At 39.4% G+C, this 24,420-nt stretch overlaps 1 protein-coding gene across 20 annotated transcripts in view; it reads left to right on the top strand.

Moving 5' to 3' along the window:
- Nucleotides 1–24,420, top strand: part of Sox6 (SRY-box transcription factor 6) — a 618,663-nt gene that overhangs the window by 520,426 nt on the left and 73,817 nt on the right. For 17 of the 20 annotated variants that reach the window (XM_031387977.1, XM_031387981.1, XM_031387985.1 and 14 more), the window contains 2 exons: nt 18,715–18,864; nt 23,987–24,170. In XM_031387977.1, coding sequence (XP_031243837.1) covers nt 18,715–18,864; nt 23,987–24,170 — 334 coding nt within the window. The remainder of the gene's footprint in view (nt 1–18,714; nt 18,865–23,986; nt 24,171–24,420) is intronic. The other 3 variants (XM_031387983.1, XM_031387982.1, XM_031387978.1) reach the window with 1 other exon arrangement.

Genomic DNA, 24,420 nt, shown 5'->3' with positions numbered 1-24,420 from the left:
AGCACTGAGCCTCCGCTGCTCTTTAAGCGATTAGTGCACTGGACCAGTGATAATGTTGAATTATCGCTTGGCTGCCTCTTTCCCGGTAACCTCGGGACAATAGGAGAGTCAAGAAGGAGCATTCGCAGTAAAGTCATGTTCGGAGAGACACGACTGATTATGGAGTATTAAAGGGCTTTATTTTAAAGCGATTTAATTTACAAATAGATCCAGACAGTGTATGAAACTTCCAGAACCATTAGTGGAGCAGCTGAAGAGTTTTCTAATTTAAAGTGGCCGGGACAGAAGCGCCGGTTCAGCAAGCTCCATTTTTAGAGTTTGGGCAACTTGTCCAGTTGACGCTGTAGACGACAGGGTGTCTGACACAAGGAGAAAAAATGCTGATACTGTAGTGCTGGAGAAATTTCTCTAACTTGAGGGGAAAGTAGACTTTGTAGGTAAGAAGCCAGCTGGCTTCCATTGGAGGCTCTCACTGTCGGACCGCATTCATGTGAAAACGGGGTTGCGTTGGTTCCCCAACGCTGAAACCATCTGTTCCGCCAATTTCCTTTATGGTACGTGTTACTTAAGCACAATGGATATGGAAATGGGTAGTTTTAAATGTGTTTTTCTATGAACAGTTGTCACATTATGTTGCTTTGCTTCTTAGAATGTGTCATCAGTGAGACCCCTGAGTTTAAGTGTCTTGCCTGTGCTCACAGGAACGAGTTCGAGAGGAACAGCGTGGTCTTCCAGTTATCCGGTCCCATTCTGAGTGATTTGTATTTAATTAACACTGGTGAAAGGCTGGGAGCTCCATTTTCCAAGTCTCCCTCTAGTTAACTGGGAGAGAAATTTAAAAAACAAACAAACAAAAAGAAAAACATCTTTTCTGAATTTTCCTCTAACTGAGTTGTATGGCAATGGTCCATTTAATGCTCAAATGGACAAGGGTATTGCTTCAGTTACTGAATTGTATTTAGCTCCCTCTCAGAGGTCCCATTTCAAAACTCAGTAGGAAAAGTGCTTTAGTGTGGCATTCCCATTGGATGATCCCTTGGTCTGCTTAAAGAGAAAAGCAAGCAAACAAGTAAGCAAGCAAACAAACAGACAGACAGACAGACAAACTTTAAAACAAAGGAGAAATGCCACCTAGAATGTTCTCATTGCTTTTGCCTCAGCATCTTGAATTTACACCATTGAACAAGAACAAGAAGACACCCCTCCTGGTGGGGATGCTGGTCACCCGCTTAGGACCCCTTCCTTACATACAGAATGTGTTGGCTTCATACCCAGGGAACCACATAATGTATATATAGATAAGGGATAGGGTCAGACATAGATAGTATCAGTGTATGGGGCAAGGTAGGCAAAGAGAGGAGCTTTATTCAGATAATAGAGGTCTATGTATAACTCCTTTGATGTAGGTACCTCAATTTATTATCCATTCACCAGTGGTCTTTAGAAAGATACATTCAGGAGTTGTAGAACAAAATGGCCCTCTAGAATTCTCTCTCCATGAAGCCACAAACTACTAGTTCTGCAGTTCTGTCTTTAGGGGTTTCCTGACCACACTATGAGACCTGAAGGTCATTTTATATCAAGTCATGGCCAGTGTCCAAAAATATATGCTACTCTGTTTGGCAGCTAGCTTGCTCTCTCTTTTTTAAAAAACTCACTCATTTATAGTCCAAGTTCACAAAGCAGCAGAGGCATAGCCACACCATGGCCCATATGAAGCAGGAGAGGCATAGCCATGCTATGTCCAATGTATGGAGCTTAGAGGGAGGTTTTGGGACTTAGTTCTTTTCTTCTACCCTTTCACTGTGGCTTCTGAGGATTGGTCTGACCCAAGTGATAAGGCTTGTGTAGCCATGGCTTTTATTCCCCTGTGCCATCTTGCCTGCCCTGGCTTGCTCTTTTCTCTGTCTTTTGTCTTTAACTTTGTGAGTGGCTTGGAGGTTTTGTGCAAGCAGTGCTTCCTAGTTCTACAGGATCCCTGCAGTTATAAGAACCAAGTGAACATGGACTAATTTCTTCTGATTCCCAGCCTCTTCACCTGTGAAGCAGGAATCCCATCTCCCACGGGGCAGTTAGGAGGTTAAAGGAAACCATAGACAAACAAGGTCTGCTACATGGTAGCCTTTGTGTCTGTACCCTTGTATTGAAGTCTCATCCATTTACTTATTTAGCAAACATTTTGAAGTTATGTCTGATATCCTTCAGTTAAGCAAGCAAACTAAGCAATTTTCTACCCTCTTGTAGCCCAGGGAGGAAATCAGATAAGGCATAGTGGTTCAAAGCGAAGTGAACAGATAACACAGTGAGGTGTTCATTGGTTGTGGATGCTTACATATTTACAAACCTTTGTATCTAAATGCTGAGAAATATTTTGACCTTGTGTTTGTATCTCATGCTCCTAACTTCAAAAGCCATGAAGTCCCACACGATGTACTTGTGGGGATCACAGCCAGCTGGCAATTAGAGTACTTTAGTTTTGATTTCCTACTGATAAATAACAACAACAAAAAACAAACAAAAAGAACAAAAAATACAGAAAAATAATTTTCACAAGTCAATAGTAAGATCGTGAAAGCCACAGATTTTCATAACTGGAAACATAGAAAACCCTTGACCAGTCTCAATTGCTAAGTCCTACCTTGAGCCTGTCACTTGAATTTGGACAAATTAACCTTCCCAGTACCCAGATCCTTCTGTTAAGTGGTTTTAGAAATGATGTTCATGGGGGTAAAATTCCTGTGGAAAGTACTTTGCACACTGCCAAGAGCTTAATGAATCTTTTGATTTTATACTAAAGAAACTGTGACCCAAAGAGCTAGATTAGCTTGCTAAAGCTGTGGTGCTTATCAGTAGCGTGGGTGAAGGTGTGGAGAAATAGGGGCACCAATGCAAAGAGAAACCTTGTTGCTTAGTGTAAATAAGTTTGGGCTGAATAGAAACAGATAGCCAAGAAGACAGTATGCCTTATATTGTTATTGGTTTTGGTGATGTAGATACCAGGTGTGTGTTTGTATTTGGTTGTATCCTCATAATTAAGATTATCCATTGAAGTACCAAAAACGAAGCAAAGCAAAAACAAAACAAAACAAAAAACAAAAATCAACTCTTGTAGAAATGATAGGTATTATAAAAGATTATTTATTTCACTTATACATTAGTTTTCCAAATGTGTACTAAACGGCTACTATGTAGTAAGCGCCCTTTTTTGTTTTGGATCCAGAAGTATCAATAAAGCTCAACCGTTGCCCTCTTAGGGCTCACAATCTAGCAAGCATCAGAATAATTGTTAAAATAGATGTGTTCCCAGTTTGAAAACACTGGGGAAGGAGGAAATCTGGGGAAGTCCTGACAAACTTCTTGGGATGAGATGCTGGCAGTATTGACTCCTGGAAAAAGAGTGTGGGGAGGGAGGCACAATGGCAGAGACCTAGAGACATCCCTAGACAAACAGAGCAATGTGGGAACATGGGGGCAAAAGCAACAGTGTGGCACCTTTAGAAGTAATTGGTTCAGGTTGAATGTGCGAGAGCAGAGGTGAGCCTGGAAAGGTCAGCATGGAATCAGAGAGCAGCAGCCTTTAGGCAAATGAGGGGAGGTGCAATGCCCGGGTAGACATAACTTTACTCCTGCCAGGAATAGTAAATCAGTATAAGGTCTACTGAGTAACTTTAGTGTGTTTTATTCCTATATTAATTTGATCTCTAGTTTACATTTCTCATTATATTGAAATTGATAGTTAGGGAACTGTGTTTGGTAAGATTGATATTCCCTTCAGTACAATGGTGCCCTGTGGTAAGTGACACTGTACAAATAGTGTAAGGATACACGCTGAATAAACAACACTGTGGAAGATTGACATAAAGCCAAGGTCCAACCATTTCCTGGGGATTTGGGGAAATCCTGTAATCTGCAGTTTGTGCTCAACCCAATCCTGATGAAAACATGTAACGAGGAATTAAATCTATAAAGAAAGGCTCCGTTCTTCTCATTGTTAGCATGTTATAATTATGCCCCTTTCTGGAATAATAAAATGTTCCCTGGCAGAGGTCAGGATCTCTGTCACTGACTTATTTAACAGATCCCCTAACATCTGTCCTGCAGACTGCGCACTTTATTAGCAGACAAGAGACCCAGCAGCCGTGGCCTGCTGTGTACCTTTTTCACATCCACACAGCTGTGGATTAACTCAGACTCACCAGAAGAAGACCAACAAGAAGGGACAGTAATGTTATTGGCTGATTCTAAAACGACAGGAAGAAAGAGCAGAAACAAATGTTGCCTGAGCACAATTCAGTGTTTTTAGGGTGACAATTACCAGTCTGTTTGAAAAGGAATAAAAGCAGCTATTTCACAAAAAATAAAAAGAAGGAAAGTCTATTCATATCTGTGTGGGAACCTAATCAGGCTCTTGTTTCCAACAACGATGACTCCACAGTCACACCAGGTCTGCGACAAGAATGCGCCTTTTGTGTGCCGATAATGTGGAAACGATAAAATTTCCTTTAAGAGACATATGTGTTTATATCACGAGGTGTGTTACTTGACAAAAAGCTTTGTTCTTCTCATATTTTCCACACAGCATTCATGCTGAGAGGAGGCTGGAAATCTTTGATTAACTAGAATTAGTCGCTGAAGTCAAATAGTCACTTTGTTTTATGATTCATCTTACTGTGCTGTAAATTATCACACAGCATATAAGGAATGACAGAAAGAAATGCTGATTTGAACCTCTGACCCAAGACGGGCACAAGAAACATAGGATTATTCCTTCAAAGAGCTGCACAGAGACATAAATATTCCATGGTCTGTTGGAAAGATGCTTTCTTAACAAACCAAAGCTACGATTTGACATCAGGAATAGAGTTTTCTGGACATGGTACAGTAGGCTTAGAAGAGATACTGAGAGCCATAATGCTCTCCAAAAAGGCCAGGGCTTTGAATGTTTAAAGTTCTTTTTTTTTCTTTCTTTCTTTCCAAGAATAGACAGTAACAACAAAGACCAAATTAAGTTCCTGTTCCCTAGAGAATAGCAAGGTACTTTCCCTGTCACCAGAGGGAGGGGGGAACTTTTATAAATCTTGCCACATTCACTCTCAGCATGAGCATCTTGTTTCTGTAGTATGCAGCCTCCCAGTACTGGCTCAAAGGAATGGGCTGGGAGGAGACAATACCAAACACGGGCCAGCTGTGTGCAGGGATGGGGCTCATTCTGTTCCTGGTGATTTTTACCTTTCATCTAGCAAAGGACCTATTTCTGGAGCTTCATTGGAGCAAAGCTTAGCCAAGTGCTCTTAGTCAAAATGGTTCCCAGCCGTGGTGTTTCAGTCATTTGTAAATGCTTTTGTTAGACTAGTCTTTGTTTTCCTGGTTTGCTGTTCACCTGTTTTTATTTCTGGTCTATTTTTTCTGGTGTCAGGGATTGAATCCAGGACTTTGCACCTGCTCTACCACTGAGCTACATCCCCAACCAAGAATGTCCACTCTCTCTCTTTTCTCCCTCCTTCTCTCCCACCTCACAGGCTAAGCTTGTGTTCTATCCACCAAGCTCCAGCCTCAGTCCTACAAATGGCCTTCTCTTAAGGAGAATGTGCTATAAGAACAAGTACCAATAATGAGTTCAGTTTACTGCCACAGTAATTTGAGGAGAAGGTTCTGCCTGTGTCCCATTTCCCATCTGTGAGAGATTAAATGGCTTATTGCAGACCACACAACTAGTGAGCAGAGGTGATAGCTAAAGGAGGTGGACTCTTGGCCAGGATGTGTGATTCTGCTTCTCGGAGCAACATGTAAAATCTAATTTTCTAAATTTCATATTCAGCCCTTTATGTAGTTATAATCTGTTAATGTTCAAGGTAAATTGTAGAGCTATGTGTCTACTGGCAATAAAGCATGTTGTGTGCTGTTATCCACCATTTGAATGGTTTTCACCATGGCCCCCACATACAAGATATTCCCTTTCTGCTAATTAGGGAGTAAACCATGGGTATCACTGCAAGGTGCAGATGACATATCTACATACTACACAATATGACAAAGTTCTACAGTTGGCAATAGGAATAATTTGCTGTTTAAACAGCGACAGCAGAATTGGCCCTGAAATAGGGCAAAATATTTGCTTGAATTTAAAGAAAGCATAGAAGAAAATCTGAGGAAATTAAGAGAATATTTTACATGATTTCTTATCATTTATCTGATTCCCTACAGGTAAGTTCAGGATACATCCATTTCTCTCTCAATAGCTTTAAAAATGCAAATTTTACTTTGGTATTAATATAAATGGATTTTTAATAAATTTGTGGATTTTATTATAGGTGTGAATTGTGTTTAGTAGCATATTTCTGCTCAGTCTCCCAAATTTTGCTGAGAAATCAAAACCAAGTTCATCAAGAAAACAGCACAACGTTCTAACATACTAAACACTTCCAGTGAACAATATTTGTTCTGTTCAATGACTTGAGCAAATAGGTAGCATTTGGAAAACACTGTTTTTTGGTATATTTCTGTTTCCCGGTAAATATATATTTATTTAATTCTATAGTTACCATAATTGTCTTTATTCTGTATTGGCTTGGAAGCTTCATCATAGATAGGATTTTGATGAGCATGGAAGCCAGGCTGTTCTAGACTATCTTTCAAGCAACAACAGCTTGTTCCTTGGCAATCTTGTGAGCCAATGCAAGGCTCCTGGACTGTCTCCAGATTCCCGTGTTGGTACTGCTGAGATTTTGAGGTCAGCCATGTTGTTTTAACATGGTATTTCCTAGAAACCCAGAAACTCAGTGTGAGATCCAAAGTCCATTTCATAATGTATAAGGTCTAAAGGATGCAACCCTCTGTCTGACACATTACCCTTTCTCTTGTGCCTGGTACAACTTATTCTTCCCACACTGGATTCCTTGATTTTCATGGGTACCTCTGTCAAAGGACTACAATCCACAAATTCCAAACCCAAACTCTGAGCTCATGGATGAGTCTTTCTATCTTTATAAAGTCAAGAAGTACTTGTCTGGGTTTTGCTCGTGAACTCTGGCTCTGTGACTAAAAAGCTACTGGAACAGTAATATATTCAGAGAGATAGACTTCTCAGCATTTCCTACTCAGCTCCTGGCATGGAGCTGCTGGTTTCCATAATGCTGGTTGCCACTGTCCTCAATGACACCCCTTTGAATATCTTGCTTCATGAACTGAACCACCAGTCATTTCAGTGATTTGCTTTTATTTCTATACATAAGATATTAAATGCTTTTATATTTTCTTTAACACCATGAAAGAAAAGACACTCAGAAAACACACACACACACACACTGAGAGAGAGAGAGAAAGAGAGAGAAGAGAGAGAGAGAGAGAGAGAGAGAGAGAGAGAGAGAGAGAGAGAGAGAGAGAGAGAGAGAGAGAGGGAGAGGGAGAGAGAGAGAGAGAGAGATACCATGCAGCATTATCAGGCAAGGAACTACTCTTAAACCATAGTCCAATGTAATCAGTGCAATTGGAAAATGAATCTCCACAGATCATTTCTGTAGCAGAGGATTGGAAGTTTTGCCATCTTATGGAGTCTAGCTTTTAAAGATGTATCTTGTGCTTCTCCATAGTCTCTCTTTTCCATAGCCATCAAATTCCCTGACCTGTTTGCTGAGTCATGCAGAGGACCAAATTACTAAATGCTTGAGAACTAGACAAGAGGACAGCCAGTAGGGAGACTTTTCTTTGCATTCATTTCCATTACTGTCCTTCATGATCTGTCTGCAAGAAGTAGTAATTCAAATGCCAGGTCCTGGTTCTCAGTGGCTCTCACTGGCTCCCACTGGCTTATAGTGCCTAAACCTGTTCTGTTTTGCTTTGGAATATTATACAAAGAAAACCCTTAGGTCTACTCTTACCTGAGATATATTTTTACCCCTTTATCTATAATTATATAAGCTTTACTTTTAAAAAATCCAAAAATACCTTAACATGATTATAATTACCTTAACCTAATTACTGTGGTGGCACTTTTAAATATGTACATTTAAAAACAAATATTTAAAAAAAACGTTCTCCAAAATAAATCATTTCTGGGTACCCACAGATTAGCTCTCAATTATTTTTAAGACAAATTTATCTTTGATAAAATGTACAGATTCTATCTGCAGCCCATTCCCTATGGGAACAGAGGGCACAGAAGCCTGAGTGCACACAAAGGTTATTGGAGAAGCCACAGACCTGAGCTCCAGGTGTTGCTCTTCTAGTGCTTGCCAGCTACTATTGTAAAGCAGAGCACTTTTATTCTCTAGACTTGAGATTTCCTCATATGTACAGAGGAGAGCCTAGATGATTATGTTCACAGTGATCCTGCTAGCATCACACTGCCCAGTGTTTCTATGTTAAAGAACTAGTGTATCACATAGTAAACCCATGTGTTCAGAGTTTCGGGGCTACAGAACCAAAGATGACCTCTGTCTTTGAGATTCATTTTTAGGAGGAAAAGACTGTTGGAAGAAATGATAGTAATTCCAAGATGTCACAGAATGAAAATTAAAGGGGGTTGATGGTCAGTGTGAACAGGGCTGCTATTAAATGCCAGGCGTTTTTCTTAAATACTAGGAAGGTAGACTCAAGAAGTCCCTGTCTTTCACTTCTTAGTAAGGTCAAAATTTTGTGAATGGGAAAGACATGGGGAAAATTAAATGTAAGTCCACAAAGTCCATGAAGCTAGAGGGTTGAGAAGCAATGGGAGAGGGAGGGAAAGGGCATTGTGTTTTGAGTTTCAAAGATAGGTAGGATTGGGGAATACCAACGTGGATGCAGAACATCTCATAGGCCTCCTCCCCTAGATGAAGAACTCCAGGCAGTTAATGACTACTGAGAGAAGGAAAATTAGCCACCTCCCCTACCCAGGGATGAGCCCTTTAAATGGTTATTTAATACTAGCCCTGAAAAACATATACATACAAGAAACACTAAACAGATTCAGTAGCTTGTATGTGCATGTTCATTCTCTCTCTCTCTCTCTCTCTCTCTCTCTCTCTCTCTCTCTCTCTCTCACACACACACACACACACACACACACACACACACACATGTACACACCAATAATCATTAAAGAAAAAGAGACCATGAATTTAAAAAGGAGCTAGGGGCAGGTCATGGAAGGGGTTGCAGGGAGTAAGGGAGGAAATGGTGTAATTATAGTTTAATAAAAATTGAAAAGGGGGGAAAAGTGCATGATAGAAATATGCAGGAGAGCAAGATAGTCTGGGCAACGAACTCATACACAGCACAAAAGCTGCCCACCTCCTCTATCTATCCTTCCCTTCCCTTCTGTCCCCTCAGACAGGCTTCTTTGGCTTCAAATATTAATGAACTAGCCACACAAGTACCTTCTGTGTTGAAAACAGGGACTTCAGTTCTGCCCTTCCAGAAAACCACAGCTGTATTTCCTGGATCATTCTGTTGACATTGAAGGTTTATGAGAAGTAAAAGTATTTGTAAACCTTTCAAGTAATTATTTTTAAACTCCCTCCTCACCTCTCCTTCAGTCTGGAATGGCTAGTACTGACATATTTTCCTCTCTGCTAAACAAGCACTAAATCAGGCTCCTTAATTACCTGCCTCTGTTCCCACCTCTTCACAGCTGAGCTTGTCCAGTTTTACAGCATGGCTTCCTGGGTAGGCAGAGGAACCCAGGGGATCGCTGGAGAACTGAGCTAGGCTTGGGGCATCAGCCAGATAAATAATGGCACTTCCTTCAGGATGCTTCCCTTTCTTACCTGACTTGTTACTTCCAGCTTCTGTTGTCCCCTTGAGCAGTATGTGACACACCAAGGTGGGGTATGTTAACCTGGGCATGCACTAGGCCTTGGGTTCTCAGATGTTAATTGGGATAAGTATGAAAGTAAGAGTTAAATCTGTTGGTAGTAACAGTGGCATCTGGTTTGATTGAACAGTATATTGCCAATAGGCAACTTATGTTTGAGGAGAATTTTCCTTTTCTTTTTAGGAAGACATGGGCAGGGCACTCTCTGTCTTTGTTAGATAAAATGACATGTAGGGAGAATCTATTCCAAAATGAATTCAGAACATGGAAAGTTATTGTGTGGTTTTTGTGTTGATTTTCTATTTGCTGGAACATTCTAGAGGCCTCTTACCCCTGTCTATTGAGTCCCCCTATCTCTACCCGTATTCTGCATGGCTCTGGTCTCTACTCTGCAGTTTGTGAACTGATGGTCTTTTACTCAGGTCTTTTACTCAGGCTTAAATTGGTTGAAGATTAAGTATATAATAGCTTGTGGTACTGTTAACTTTTCTTTCACTATTAATAAAATTATGATTACAAAATACCATTTTGAATGAGTAGTATCACTTATCTAGAGTTTTATTATGCTGATTGGGAACTCAGAACAGGGGTCACATCAGAATCTCTTTTAGCTAGGAACCAGCTATGGGTTTCACTATGTCACTGTTTAGTTATTTAAAACAATTTGATGTTAAGAGAAAAATGAGACTGTTACTAACATAACTATCCCTTTCTTATATAATTATAATAAATATTGAATAAAATAATAAATCCAAATATTTAGCACAGTACCTTAGTTATTACACAGTACATGGTTGCTGAATTACATTGTGAATGAATGGGAGTGCTCACTAGATGATGGGAAGAATAGTTATGTGAACGTGATATGATTATGGATAAAATAGGCCATGTACCTTTCTCTGTGGCATTCTCTACTAGAGATCTTACAAGACAGAATACAAGTAAATATTTTTTCAATATGATAAATGTAGATTCATCATCTTGCCAATCATAACTTGGCATCACTTTGGTTGTTTGCATCCAAGGCATGGGTCTCTTCACACACACACACACACACATACCCACACACACACACACACACAGAGAGAGAGAGAGAGAGAGAGAGAGAGAGACAGAGACAGAGACAGAGAGACAGAGAGACAGAGACAGACAGAGACAGAGACAGAGACAGAGACAGAGAGACAGAGACAGAGAGACAGAGAGACAGAGACAGAGACAGAGAGAGACAGAGAGAGAGACAGAGAAAGAGAGACAGAGGAGAGAGAGAGAGCTATGGCATCACTCTAACACAGTGTAACACACACACACACAGTGCTATGGCATCTCTCTGGCAGAGTGTAACACACACACAGAGTGCTATGGCATCACTCTGACACAGTGTAACACACACACATACACACACACACACACACACACACACACACACAGTGCTATGGCATCTCTCTGGCAGAGTGTATCAGCCAGTATGGGTCGCAGAAGACTCTTAAGCATGTTTGCCTTAAAACTGAGTTAAATTGGTAGAACTCCTGCCTTGTGCTTAGTCTGTGCAGACCTGGTTATGAAATTGTCAGTAGGATACAAAGCTGAGAAAGGTCTTATTCAGGCTGATCCCGAGATCAGACTCCTGAAAGCATTGTTAGAGGTATGTAGTTTGTAGGTTTGTACAATCTTCAGAGGATTTTCTTAAGATTGCTGAATAGTAATAGCATGGAGAAGATGCAGTGCTTCTTGGTTTTAGTTAACTTTTCTAAGTACCTGTCTTTAGGGATAAATTCTAGGATTATGAATATAGCCTGGCATTGGCTGGATATTTATGTTCCTACCAAAAGTCCTATGCTGAAAGCTTTAATCCCCACCTGTTGATGTCAGAAAATAAACCTGCAGGAGAGGATTGGTCCATGTGTTTGGAGACCTCAAAAAAGGAGCCCCAAAGAGAACACTTACTTGTTCTATCATGAAAGGTCAAAGTGGGAAGAGTCTTGTAGGGAGTAAGCAGCCCACCCCCCAGATGTGGAATCTCCTGGTGCTTTGGTCTTGGATATCCCTGCCTTCAGAGCTGTGCGAAATAAGTTGCTTTCAATTCTTCATCAGCCCACTCATGTTGTCTGGTGGTGGTTACAAACAGATGCACTATACTGCCAGCCACATCTGTCAGTCTCCATGCACTCAGCAGCCCCAACACATCATCCTAAGTTCCTCAAAAGCTTGCCTCCATGTCCATCTCCGAGTCGGAATATTCGAGGTTTTCATTCTGAAAGGCCTTCCCTCAAGCTTTCCACCTGGAAAGCTTTTTTACTTCTGTAAGATATTATCTTCCTTGGAGCAGCTGTTGCTGATCCTTCAGACAGTGTCAAGTGCGCTAGTTAGTGAGATTCCTGAAATTCTCTCCTTGTGATTCTCAGAGGTTTCTAACTATAACTTTAAGAACACTGTCTAGGCAGCTATATACTGTCAGTTCCTCATTAAATGGAGTGTTGTTTTAGAGAGTCTTGTTGATGCACCTCCACTATTTAATACAAGACTTAATTTATAAGTATAGCACAAAGCTTGGTCAATGAACAATTAATCAGTGCTGGAAACGTATTTGAAAGGTGCAAAGACTGAGCCTATAACCCGTTTATATTTCCAGTGACATTCTGGTAACAAAGTGAGAACAAGAAGATTCCTCCGCTTGCAATAATAAATTATTGTTCTTGGGAAACACCTTGAGCTCCTTAGAACCTCAGTTTACCAATAGAATGAGGACATCAGGCTAGGGCCCCTTCAGGACTCTATGTGCCACTGCTCTGCTTCCCAAGGTCCAGTGCTAAGCATTCTTTAAACCTCTGCTAGTGAGGGTGGGGCACTTTTAGCAATAAGATTAAAAAATAATTTCTTAATGCATTGTAAAGTATAAGTGCTTTTATAATTTTAAAAATTCAACCAGGCTCGATTTTATGTGTATTTCTTTTGTATATATTGTATATTTAAGCCACAGTTCAGTATCTCAGACAATCACTAAGCATTTTACACAACTGAAATGGGAAAAAAATCTGCATTTACAAAAGTTTTCATCAAATTGAAATGTTTATAAGACTTTTACTAAGCTTGTTGTCTACTTTTCTATGTTGCTGATTTCTCAGACCTCACCTGTGGTTAGGAATCACTGTTCCTGATCATCTCCAGACTGTGTACTCTGGTCTGAGAATCCTGCATAGAGTGAAGCTTTTATAAACCCTATGAGCTACACAATCAGAGTTTGACCTTTTTCCTTGCTAATCCTTTGGTCTGCAAAGAGATTTTCTAACTAAAGCTATGTCATTAGAAGAACTAGTATTTTTATATTCTTCCAAAGAAGATGCAGTATCAGGAAAATGTTAGAGCTCTTTGTAAATACACTAAAAAGAAAAGCCTGATGGTATTCCTTGCTTATATGCAGACTACTGTCTGTATGAGAAGCTTGAACACATGTCACTGCACTAGGGGTTACTTGACACCTGGTAAATGTGTTATCAAATCACTTTAAAAGGGACATTTTTTTGTGAAGCAAAATAATTCTTAAAATTTATGTTTTAGTTGGTTTGGGGGTTCGTATATGAAGTAATGTGTTTTGCTGGGACATCTTCATACTTATATGATTTATACTCTCTTTTCCTTCTCTCCCCCTCCTCCTTCACTATGTATGTGAAAGAATGTAATTTAGCAAAGATTGAGTGTGTACTCCTTTGATTTGTTTTTCTAGAATTCAACATAATTCTCATGACCCATAATAAATATAATTGAGTATGACTTTGTCTTGTTGGCTGAACAACTTCTACTGTGCAATGATCTGTGTAGTATGTCAATTCAGAAGCAATCCTTGGGCACCTGTTACTCCCAAGCTGCTGTCATTAGTGCCAGGCATGCAAGAATTAGATCACTCATGTCTTCAGGAGGTTTACAGTCTATCATGGATAGTAACCGACACATGACTGACTCAACACAAGGTTCAAAAGGGATGGACACCTTGAGAAAGCTGTCAAACAAGGGTTGGGAATGTCAGTTTCACACCACCAGGGCTGAATGTTGATCCAAGACTTGGAATCTTCTATTCCTGGTACAGAACTTTGCAAATGGAATACATTAAGCTGATAGTAATTTAGAAAGTGAACCTTGAAATTGTTTTGTAAATGTATGCCTATTTGATGAATAGCATTCTTATGTCTAAATCAAATATAAAATCTCCAATTAGGTAGAATGTGACATAGTAGCTTTCTTTTTGTTGTATTCCATTTTCTGATTTTTTTTTTTTTTAATCTCAAGGCTTGTTGTACTGAGTTTTACATTGCATCCTGCTGACCACTGTACTCATGGCTCTTTTTCATGCTTCCAGTGCACCAGGAGTCACAACTCACAAGAAACCAGTTCTGAGCAGGATGAGTTTATGGGGTCCTGCCACTTTTATACCTTATTTCTAAAAGTTAACTATGTTATCCAGTAAATCTGAAGGATCGTTTAATTGAGTCAGATATTTAAAATATAGACTTATTTCTAAAGATGTGTTTTTGCATTCTTCATTAGCTTCCTGAAAGATTAAAACAAAATGAACTTTATTTTGATGAGGAATAGATTGTTCCTAAGGACTGTGTTTTTAAGACCTAATGGCTCTTTAAAATTTAGTTGTTGGTTATAGTTCCCAAAACTAGCCAATGCACCTTTCTATTTGAAGCTGCCTTTACCCATGTCATTCACTATTCAGCTTGAGCGGCTTTAGTCCAAGCAGAAGTTCCATAGCAGATATTTGTGTGTCCTATCAATTTGTTTTGTGTTATGTATGTATGTCTGTATTTAGAGCCATAGTTTCATGTAGTTCAGACTGACATCAAACTTGGTATGTATGGGAGGAGGACCCTGATCTTTCTGTCTCCACTTCCCAAGTCCTGGGATTACAGACATTATGCTACCATACCTGTTTCATGCAGTCTTAGAAAGGGACCCAACGTTTCGTGCTTGCTAGGCAAGCACAGTACCAAATGGGCTGCATGCTCAGCCTTGCTGAATTTCAAAAGAAAAAGATCCATGAAAGTAAAAAAGAAACAAACCACAGCCTTTTCTTGCCTAAATTATAGCGGTCTGACTCTTACTTGTGAATTTTTTTTGCCACTGAGTCATTGCATACAGAATTAAGAAACTTTAATTTCTTTAGAGGCTTGTTATATTAGAAAAATTGTTCCAAAGAAAGCAACAATCATGACATAGGCACATCTGGCTCTTGCAAATTATTCTTTATTAAGCTTTCATTTAATTACATGTGCTGAAAGGTCTGTTTTTGATTACAGTAATTTTTTTTATTTGTCCATCTGAATGATAGTAATGTTTGAAATTATACACAAACCACCTGTTTTTTCTCTTTTACTAATATGGCCAAGTTTGAGCTATTTTCTCTGTAGTTGATGAACTAGGAAGCTTTCTATTATGATAGAAATCTGACCATCAAGGTAATGGCTTAATCTTGATTATAGGCAGAAAAGAAAATATTTGAATGATTTCAAATATGTTTTCAAGAATCAACAGTGTTTAGATTGGGGTATCTGACTGTGGGTTACCACAACAAATTAACAAATTCATGTATATAAGTTCTATATAAGTTCTAATAATAGGGACAGCTAAGGATTGGAAGTAGCAACCTTCTACTGCAGATAGAAGGAGAGACAATTATAAGTTTGGGGGACATGAAAAATGGATACTAGAGTTATAACTGTCACCAATAAAGAAAAGGTGATGTGTCATGGAAGGCAGACATAGAAGGAGAATGGTCGACAAGATGGCTGGTTAAAATCAATAAAAGATAGCACCTCAGCCTCATGCATGATAATAGATACTGTTTTCTCTTACCCATCATTAGCATCACACAACCTAGCAAGGGACTAAGAGACTCTTGATAGTCTGTATTAATAGTTTTGTTTTTTTTTTTAATCTTGGGACATCAGATATAATAATGGCATTCAAATGAATCTTCTAGCCAAGACAGAATTTGGGGATATCCTTCTAAGAATACGGCCCAGCATATGAGTGTTGACATTTTGGATTCCCCAAGGAAAAAAAAATCTACTTTCTGCACCATTCTTCTATACGGAAGTTTGTCAATCAATATTTCCTTCCCACACTTAGAACTCCCATCTGCCTTCCAGTGATATTACTTATATATCAGTCAACCATCACCAGAGATTTTAGAAGAGCCTCCTACAAGAAAGAACTCAAAATGAGATAAGTCAGTGCAGAGAACAGAAAGAGAAAACAAATTCAAAGCCATCATTAATATTACCCAATGGAAAAGTAATCTAAATGCTTTATAAAAGCAGCCAGGGTACAAAAGGACCCTTAAAATTGGACAGCAGAAACTTAGGAAAATTCATAGACCCCTTAGAAACTGATAAAAATAATCTGTAATAGAGTAGAATAATATGTTGAATAGTAGGAGATAGAAGGAAAAACTAGGGTCTATGAGCATGTCTAATGTTGATTAGTATGAGTTGATGGGAAACCCCAGAGCATTTTCTAGAGTTGAAACACAAGATTTTATATATTAGATGGGCTGGGCTCCAGACCAGTGAGTGCCAAGGCAGTGGACAGATAGACCTTGGGGTGAAATCCCTACAGTTGGTATATAGGGAAGAAGTCAATGCCGTCTCAAGAGACAACTGATCTCATATAAAGAATCTGAAGTCAGAATGACATCAGACTTCCTTAGCAAATAGAGGAAAAAGACAGTAAGTCATTGTCTTTGGAATTCTAGGAGTCATTTTTAAATTAGAGTTCTGTATCAAGGGAATATAATAATAACAGTTTCCCGAATCATTAATTCCTAAAAACTAACCTCACAGATACTTTCTCAAGTATTTCCTGGAAGATATATACTACTTGAAATAAGACAGTTAACTAACAGACAGGAAGCTCTGACAGACAGGAAACAGAATCCAATATAGGAGACACAAGGGGATTCTATGTAGCATAGCAAGCCTAATGAATAAACTAGTTCAGATTGGAGCAAGGGTGTAGAGAATCCTAAGAGGGTATGTCTAAGGGATATGGAGATTAGCTGTATTGTGTTGAGTTTTCTTGGTCTTTTGGAGAGTCTGGGATTTACCCAGTGATAGTTACAGAAACCCAAAGGAGAGAAATGAAAGATAAAATGATAAAAAATACAAATACTAAATCTAAAAAATTAAAAAGTTAAAGGGAAAAGTTGCTGCTGTGTCTAATCCATGTAGTTCCAAGTACGTGGAAGGCTGAGTCAGGCAGATCACAAGTCCAAGGTATGTCTGGCTTTCAGAGTGGGTTCAAGTCTAGCCTGGACAACTTAGTGATATCCTGTCTCAAAATAAAAGAAAGAAATCTGGGGATATAGCTCAGTGGTATTTACCTAGCAAACTTGAAGACCTAAATTCAATTCTTGTACTGTGAAGGCAAGAGTGAGAGAGAGAGAGAGAGAGAGAGAGAGAGAGAGAGAGAGAGAGAGAGAGAAGAGAAGAGAAAGAGAAAGAGAGAGAGCAATAGAGAGAGCAATAGAGAGAGAGAGAAAGAGAAAGAGAGAGAGAGAGAGAGAGAGAGAGAGAGAGAGAGAGAGAGAGAAAATGAAAATATAGCTCTTTGTATAGCTCAGCTTTGAATAGTGCCAAGGTAGAATGGAACAGTGAGACTAACCTAAAATTTGTGATGTTAACATTAAGCAGTTGGAGCAACATGGAAAAGCACATATGGTTGGTAATATAGTGAGGTCAAGCTTTCATCTTCCTGTGTGAGTTCAAAGGATAAGGACAGAACAGCACGTAAACATCCGCAAGCAAGGTGGAAAGTGCCAGTAAGAATAGTCAACCAAGCTGAAAAGAGATTATCTTCACAGAGTAGACATAAAGTAGAGAGGCCAGTACAGGAGGCCAAGGCCATAATGGATGGCTGTAGGAGCTTTAACTTTTTTGAGGTGGCCATGCTGTTGTGATTTCTTTTATTTAAAAGTCTTAAAGTAATATTGAATTTATGAAACCATGTATAATATTATTTTGATAAAAGTTAAAATATATAAAAGTGAAACTGGCTTATATTCCAATCTTGGGTCTGCGTTCAGTGTCATCAATGTACTTAATGTTGATCACTTTAAGATGTACAGTATCAGGTAGTTTGTTTACCTTGTCTGAGGAAGAGGAGCTCTTGTAAGAGGGGCCAGAAGTCTACTACCAAAGAGAACCATTGCAAATACTTAGAGAGAACCTGGAATTGCAAGCCAAAGGAGAATTCAGAGAGATACCAGCAGAGCTGTTCTAGACATAAAGGGGGCATTTGGTTACCTCATTCAGTCCTAGGGCCAGGAAAAGAATGTTGACTTTTTGTTTCTGTGTCTACCAAACTGGCTATACCCTGTCAAAGACAGGTACCTAGAGATACCTAGAGATGGTACCTAGAGATAAGACCCTGAGAGGGAAGTGGCTGCTGTCAGGGAGCAGAAAGGAAGCACTGATCTCCAAGAAGGATCTCATCCCCAGAGAAGTATAGTAAAACTGAGGTTTCTCAGGGCAGCCCGGGTTAGTTTCTTAATCCACGAGTGGACACAATGGACATTAAAGAACTTAGTATAGTGATTTCAGGCTCTAGAAGGGCCCTCAGAGATTGATTAACCAAATCCTTTTAGTGCAGCTTAAGGGACTGATTTGTAGAGACCAGTCTCCTCCCAGTGTCACTGCTGAACAGCCACGTGCCATGTTTCTCATTCTTTCTCATTCCAGCCTGCTTCCGTTCTGAGTTACTTGGCTTTTCTTATTTTCCTCTTTAAAAAAAAAAAAAAAAAAAAAAACTGAGAGAGAAACTTGAGGGTTCTGAGAGCTGTTATCTGACAACATGGTGAGGGTTTTTTGAACCTGTTTCAGCTGTATTTAATGAGACCGATGTTTGCCTTCTCTGTTTTGCAGCAGCTCTATGCCGCTCAGCTGGCCAGCATGCAGGTGTCACCTGGAGCAAAGATGCCATCAACTCCACAGCCACAAAACTCGGCAGGGGCAGTCTCACCTACTGGGATAAAAAATGAAAAGAGAGGGACCAGCCCTGTAACTCAAGTTAAGGTACTTGCTTTGCAGGATTGTGGAAATGGCTTGGAAAACTAGCTTTGTAAGAAAGGTAGCAAACTGGGCTATGCTGGGAGTAAACAGCAGGAACACAGTAGTATAAAAGACACCCAAATATGCCTCTTTATGGGGATGCCATGATTGAGCACTGAGAAACAGGTGTTCCCCTTTTGATAACAATAGAACTATATTGTGAGACGCTCACTGAACTCCAAAAACTCACTCCTCAAAAATCTCTCCCTTCAGAGTCTGGCTTTCCTTTTTTAATGTTCAGTGGCAGAAATGGCTGTGCTTGTATTGTCAGTCTTTGTCATAGACTTGCAACACTTTTATCCCTGTTCCTCAAACAGGTGGGGAGCCCCCTCACAGTATCAGAGTAAAACCTAGAATCCTTGCTGTTAAAAGAGGATTGAAGGAATTCTAGTGCTGGACTTGGCATAGTCTGGTGGAGGACTGTCTCAGTACTGGCTAGCCAAAGGAGCTGAGGAATAGGGTACCACTGGCTGATGGTACTTTTGATGTCATGTCATTATCAGAGGTTAAATGTGCTTTTGCAGTTACGGGAGGAGTGTTGATACATGGTTTTCTTAACTGATTTTTTTCAATGTCCTCAAACTGGTCACCTGGGGAATACTGGGTGACAAGAGAAATGACCAGGCACTTCAAATATGTGCTGCATATGGTTCCTATACAAAATATAGGTTGGCTTTGGGGGACTGTATCTGCCTCCAATATTGAGTTAATAAATTCACACTGTTTGGGGAAATAATTGTTGTGTGTAATTGGCTATGACCTTGAAGAGTTGTGCTAAGTGTGGATACATGACTGTAATGCAGCAGAAACATTGTACTTGGGGAGTCTGGGCAGCTTTTGAATCTTCACATAGGAAACAGTGGAGATGAAGCAGCATCACTACTGGGTGCTCTGCAGTCACTGAAGGGGGTTCATTCTGGTAAATTTTCAGATAGCAATGTTGAGATTTTAGAAAGTCTACAAAAATAATGGACTTCAATTATTGAAGACCAAAACTATGAGCATCCTCAGTGTAGCCTGTTTGGAGGTGGTGACCCCAAATATTAACTTAATGACACCCATTCTTTTAAGATTCTCTAGAGAAATAAGGTGAAATTACACTTAATTGTTAGAAAGCTTGAGCTATAACAGTTAACACAGGAATTGTAAGTTTGTGGAAACACATTGTTTTATGTTCCAAAAGGTTATTTGTGAATACAAATCATAGAATAGCAGCTCAAACAAGGACTAAGTCTCTTCATAGTTAGAGAAAGAATATGTGAAACACCACAACTCAGGCTATTTGGGTATTAAATATTTTAATGTGAAAAAGTCATTTTGTAATTTAAGTTGGCCAACTGGAATTGCACCAAACCAAGCCTTTACTAGATGAGTAAATGTTCCCTGGCTAAATTCAAGTTTCTATCTGCTTTTACCGTTCCAGCTTTGTGGGCCAACAGATTTTATTACTCACTTGACCACATGCAAATTCTTAGGCATAAGAGTTCTGTATGGTTTGACTTGACTATTTTATGTTAGCAACAAAGGACCCATTTCTTATACTTCTTGGATCATATATTATGTATGTGAACAGAACTAAATAAACCAAAATATAAAGTGAGCATTTAAAATGAATGTTCCTCTTATTGAAGAACTTCCGAGAATAAACTCAGTCTGCTGACTGTGAAGATTTGATCGTCCAGTTATATCATGGGTCTCATGAGATAAAGCACGATTATGCATTGTATAGTGGAATATGACATGGCAAGATTTATTTAAGGTAACAGATAAACAGGGGGTTTTCATCTATTAAAAGTCTGTCACTGTAATCTAGGAGTTGGTGGTCATGGAAGAAATGAAGGTAGTTTCAGTGTTGGACTAGAAGTGTCCACTTACAATCTCCTATACTGAGAAAGGTTGAGAAATATTGAGCTGGGCTGTGAGTATCATGTATCAGCTCTACATACAGCAAAAGCCTTCTCAACCTGGCAAGGCACTCAGTCCCTACAGCTTGTCCCCTGACAAATGCCTTGTGCTATCTTAAACTGAGCGAAAGGGGGCATACAATTAGCTCTACCAAAATGTCACAAAATGTCACTGTTCTTACATAGAAAGAACATAAATATTTTTCTCAGATTGTATATTCTAGACTGGGGCCATGGTCTGCCTGCATCCTAGCCTCCTATAAGTTGCTGTTTTAGTTTTTCTGTCTTATATAACTCTATCTGTGCCATTCTGATGTCTGTTTGAAATCAGTTGCATTTTTCTCTTCTTTATTCATATTATCGTGCTTCTGTGTAAGCTCATAGTTATTGAATAGATACTACATATTTTGAATTTCAGTGTTGATGACTAAAGTGTTTGCATCTCTTTAAATATCTGAAATCTATTCTGAGACACAGAACTTTTGGATCCTCTCTTGTTAAGTTCAAAACAACTAGGAATCTCAAGGTAGTTTAGCCCCAGGATAAGCAGGCAACAGCCTTCTCGGGGTTTACTTACTGCCCCGTATGTCCATCAAGGGGCCTTTGCTCTGTGAAGGTGTAAGAGTAAGGCATTCTCAGTCCTTTATGAACACACAGTCATTTTGCCTACTCCCTCATTCTCCCCAGCCTCAGGATGCCTTCTCACATGCATCTGCTGCTAGAGCTCAACTAACTCAGCATGCAGGCCAGTCTTTTGCACGTCCTTAGCATTTTCTCTCTGTAGATCTGTCCTCTTTAGTATCCATCAAAAGTTATGTATATATTAGTAATCATAAACTCTGAACTCAGGGAGGCTACCTCAGTCCCTGTACCACTTCCCAGAAACACCTTCTAGATAGTAAAGTAGGACCAGTCTAGAATCACTTTCCTGGATTCCTAGCATAGATCCCTGTAGAACACTGTCTAATGATCATCATGTCCTGGGCCCTGACAGTGAGTTCTTAACCTGGGGAAGTAAACCTGATTCTGTCCCACTATCATTATTTACAATGAAGAACTTCTTGACATAAAATTTGAATTATAAATAGCAATTTAGAGGATATGTAAAGCAGAAAACATGTTGTAAGGTCCATATTTCAAGAAAATTGAAGAAAACATAAATATAATAAGACAAAGCACAGAAATAAAATTAGTTGCCTACAAGTGTTAAGCGCAGTAGTGCAGATGAGCAGTCACTGGATAGGGTTAGGAGCAGTTCAGACTCACAGGAGGAAAAAAACGTGGAATGGAAGACAGAACAAAATGATGCAAAGTGGACCAGAGGAAAGACTCAGTCCCGGGGCAATATCACACGGGCTAACTTACACAACTGGAAGAAAGAGTTTGACTTACGTGTGAAGAACTAGTGGTGGAACATGTCTTTAATCAACAAACACTCAAAATTCAGGCATTTTAGAAGTTTAGCAAGCTCCAAATAAAAGAAACATGGAGAACATGAGCAAAATACTTAGCATATAAATCACTATGATTCCAGTATGAGTGAAGGAAGTGACTAGTTTAAATATCCTTTGAGTCAAGGGCAAAAAGAAGCAAGTTAATTTAGTACATCAGATAATTTTGACATTCATAGTGGATGTAATCATGTTTCCCCAGAACATGCCCTATACTAAATATAGATTAAAGTGCGTTGCAACACAGATGGGACGGAGCACTTGCTTCCTATTAATACCAAACACAACAACAAAACAACTCAAACAGACATAGAGACAAATGATCATTTCTGCTGGTCATTTAGTAGAAAGGGGCAGGGGGTGAGATTTGGAGTCCAGTAAGTTTGATTCAATTTTCTCTCTCCCTATAGAGCCTTGAGAAGGGGTTTCTGATTATGTGGATCTTCATCTCTTCAGTTGTTGATTTTGAATAGTATAGGTCATCCTCCAGGGCATCAGTGGCTCAGTGGGCTAATGCACTGCAGGTGCCCTGTGTAGTGCCTGCTGCATGGTCCGTGCTCCTGTCCTTCCTCCCCTTCCTCATCCACTGTTATTTTCTGGCATGGCTGTTAGTTGACATCCCTTAGTATATGGCTGTCTTTTCATAGATAAAGAGCTAAGCCTCAGTGAGGTCACATGTTTACCCTGGGAGAGAATGTTCTGTTACCAGATTCTGTTGTGTATTCTCAATAATGTCACTGAAAACAAGTCCCTCGTGTCCCAGAAGTGAGATGGGATCTGACATTTGCTGATGATTTTGCTTCAGAATGCAATAATTCAGGTCTTAATATTGAACCTTTAAATCACATATTTAAATATGTGAAATGAGAGTAATATTGTCTGTAGCTCTTTGATGGTTGTATAAATGAGACAAAATGAAAACAAGTTGCTTAACTTTCAAGCCACTGGCTAACTCAGAGTTCCAAGCCAGAGATGAAAATACTGGGCTTGGTGTGGAGGGATATGGGTCTTAAAATAGACATTCCATAAATATATGTAGCAAAGATTGTAACAAGACATCACTTTAAGCATGAAAAATAAATTGCATATAGCATAGCATGTAAAACATAATTATAATGTATGCTTGCTCTTCACAAAAATTAATTTTAAACATGAATAGAGACCAGAATATAAACCACAAGAGCACCCACACCCAGAAAGCCACATAGAAGCCTGTGGTGTGGCATGGGACTCTGAGGGCAGGGGCCCCGGAGAGCAGAGGATGGCTTTCCATGTTTCCATTCTAAAGTACTTGGAATTGTTTGATTTAAAATATATATTAAAAAATTAGCTGCAGGGACTATTTATAGTCACAGGAACTTTTCAGAGAGACTAACACAAAAGCACTACAGAGCTACTGAAATTTTAAATAATTCTTTGTAAATGCCCTAGGTTAATTTAGATCCCTGAAAACACATTAGGAAATTAAGCTGTAATGTGAGCTAATTCAGATTTTAATTTGGCAAAAAGAATGATCCAACTACACAGTTAATGTAAATAGAAGCATAACACAGGGAAATTAATGAGGTTCCTTCCGATGAATCTTCAAGGAGGTAGATAATTAGCTTCTTTTGTTATTATTGTAGGAGAATGTGGCATTGTCTAGGAGGTGTAAAATAACTGTGGCTTACTAAGTGATAATGTGCTTCATTTGTCTTTTTTTAAATAATTATTTATGTTAAACTCTTGTAGGATGAAACAACAGCTCAGCCGCTGAATCTCTCATCCCGGCCTAAGACAGCAGAGCCTGTGAAGTCCCCAACGTCTCCCACCCAGAGCCTCTTTCCAGCCAGCAAAACCAGCCCTGTCAACCTGCCAAACAAAAGTAGCATCCCCAGCCCCATTGGAGGAAGCCTGGGGAGAGGATCCTCTTTAGGTAAATGGAAGAGACCTGTGAACTGGGATAGAAAGCAGTTGGGCCACTGCCTGCTAGCCCTGGGTCATGTGTTCCTGCTGTCCTTCCCACTGAAACAGACCCAACTTAGTACCTTGGGCAACTAGAAATTTTAGAAATTGTCACAAGTCCTACTAGCGCCCATTTTATTTTGTTTGTTTGTTTTTGTTTTGTTTTGTTTTCTGAGGGTTTTTTTTTGTTGTTGTTGTTTTGCTTGGTTTTTTTTTTTTTT

Source organism: Mastomys coucha, unplaced genomic scaffold (assembly GCF_008632895.1).
Source record: "Mastomys coucha isolate ucsf_1 unplaced genomic scaffold, UCSF_Mcou_1 pScaffold21, whole genome shotgun sequence".
Classification (NCBI taxonomy): domain Eukaryota; kingdom Metazoa; phylum Chordata; class Mammalia; order Rodentia; family Muridae; genus Mastomys; species Mastomys coucha.
This window is presented reverse-complemented; position numbering and strand designations above follow the sequence as displayed.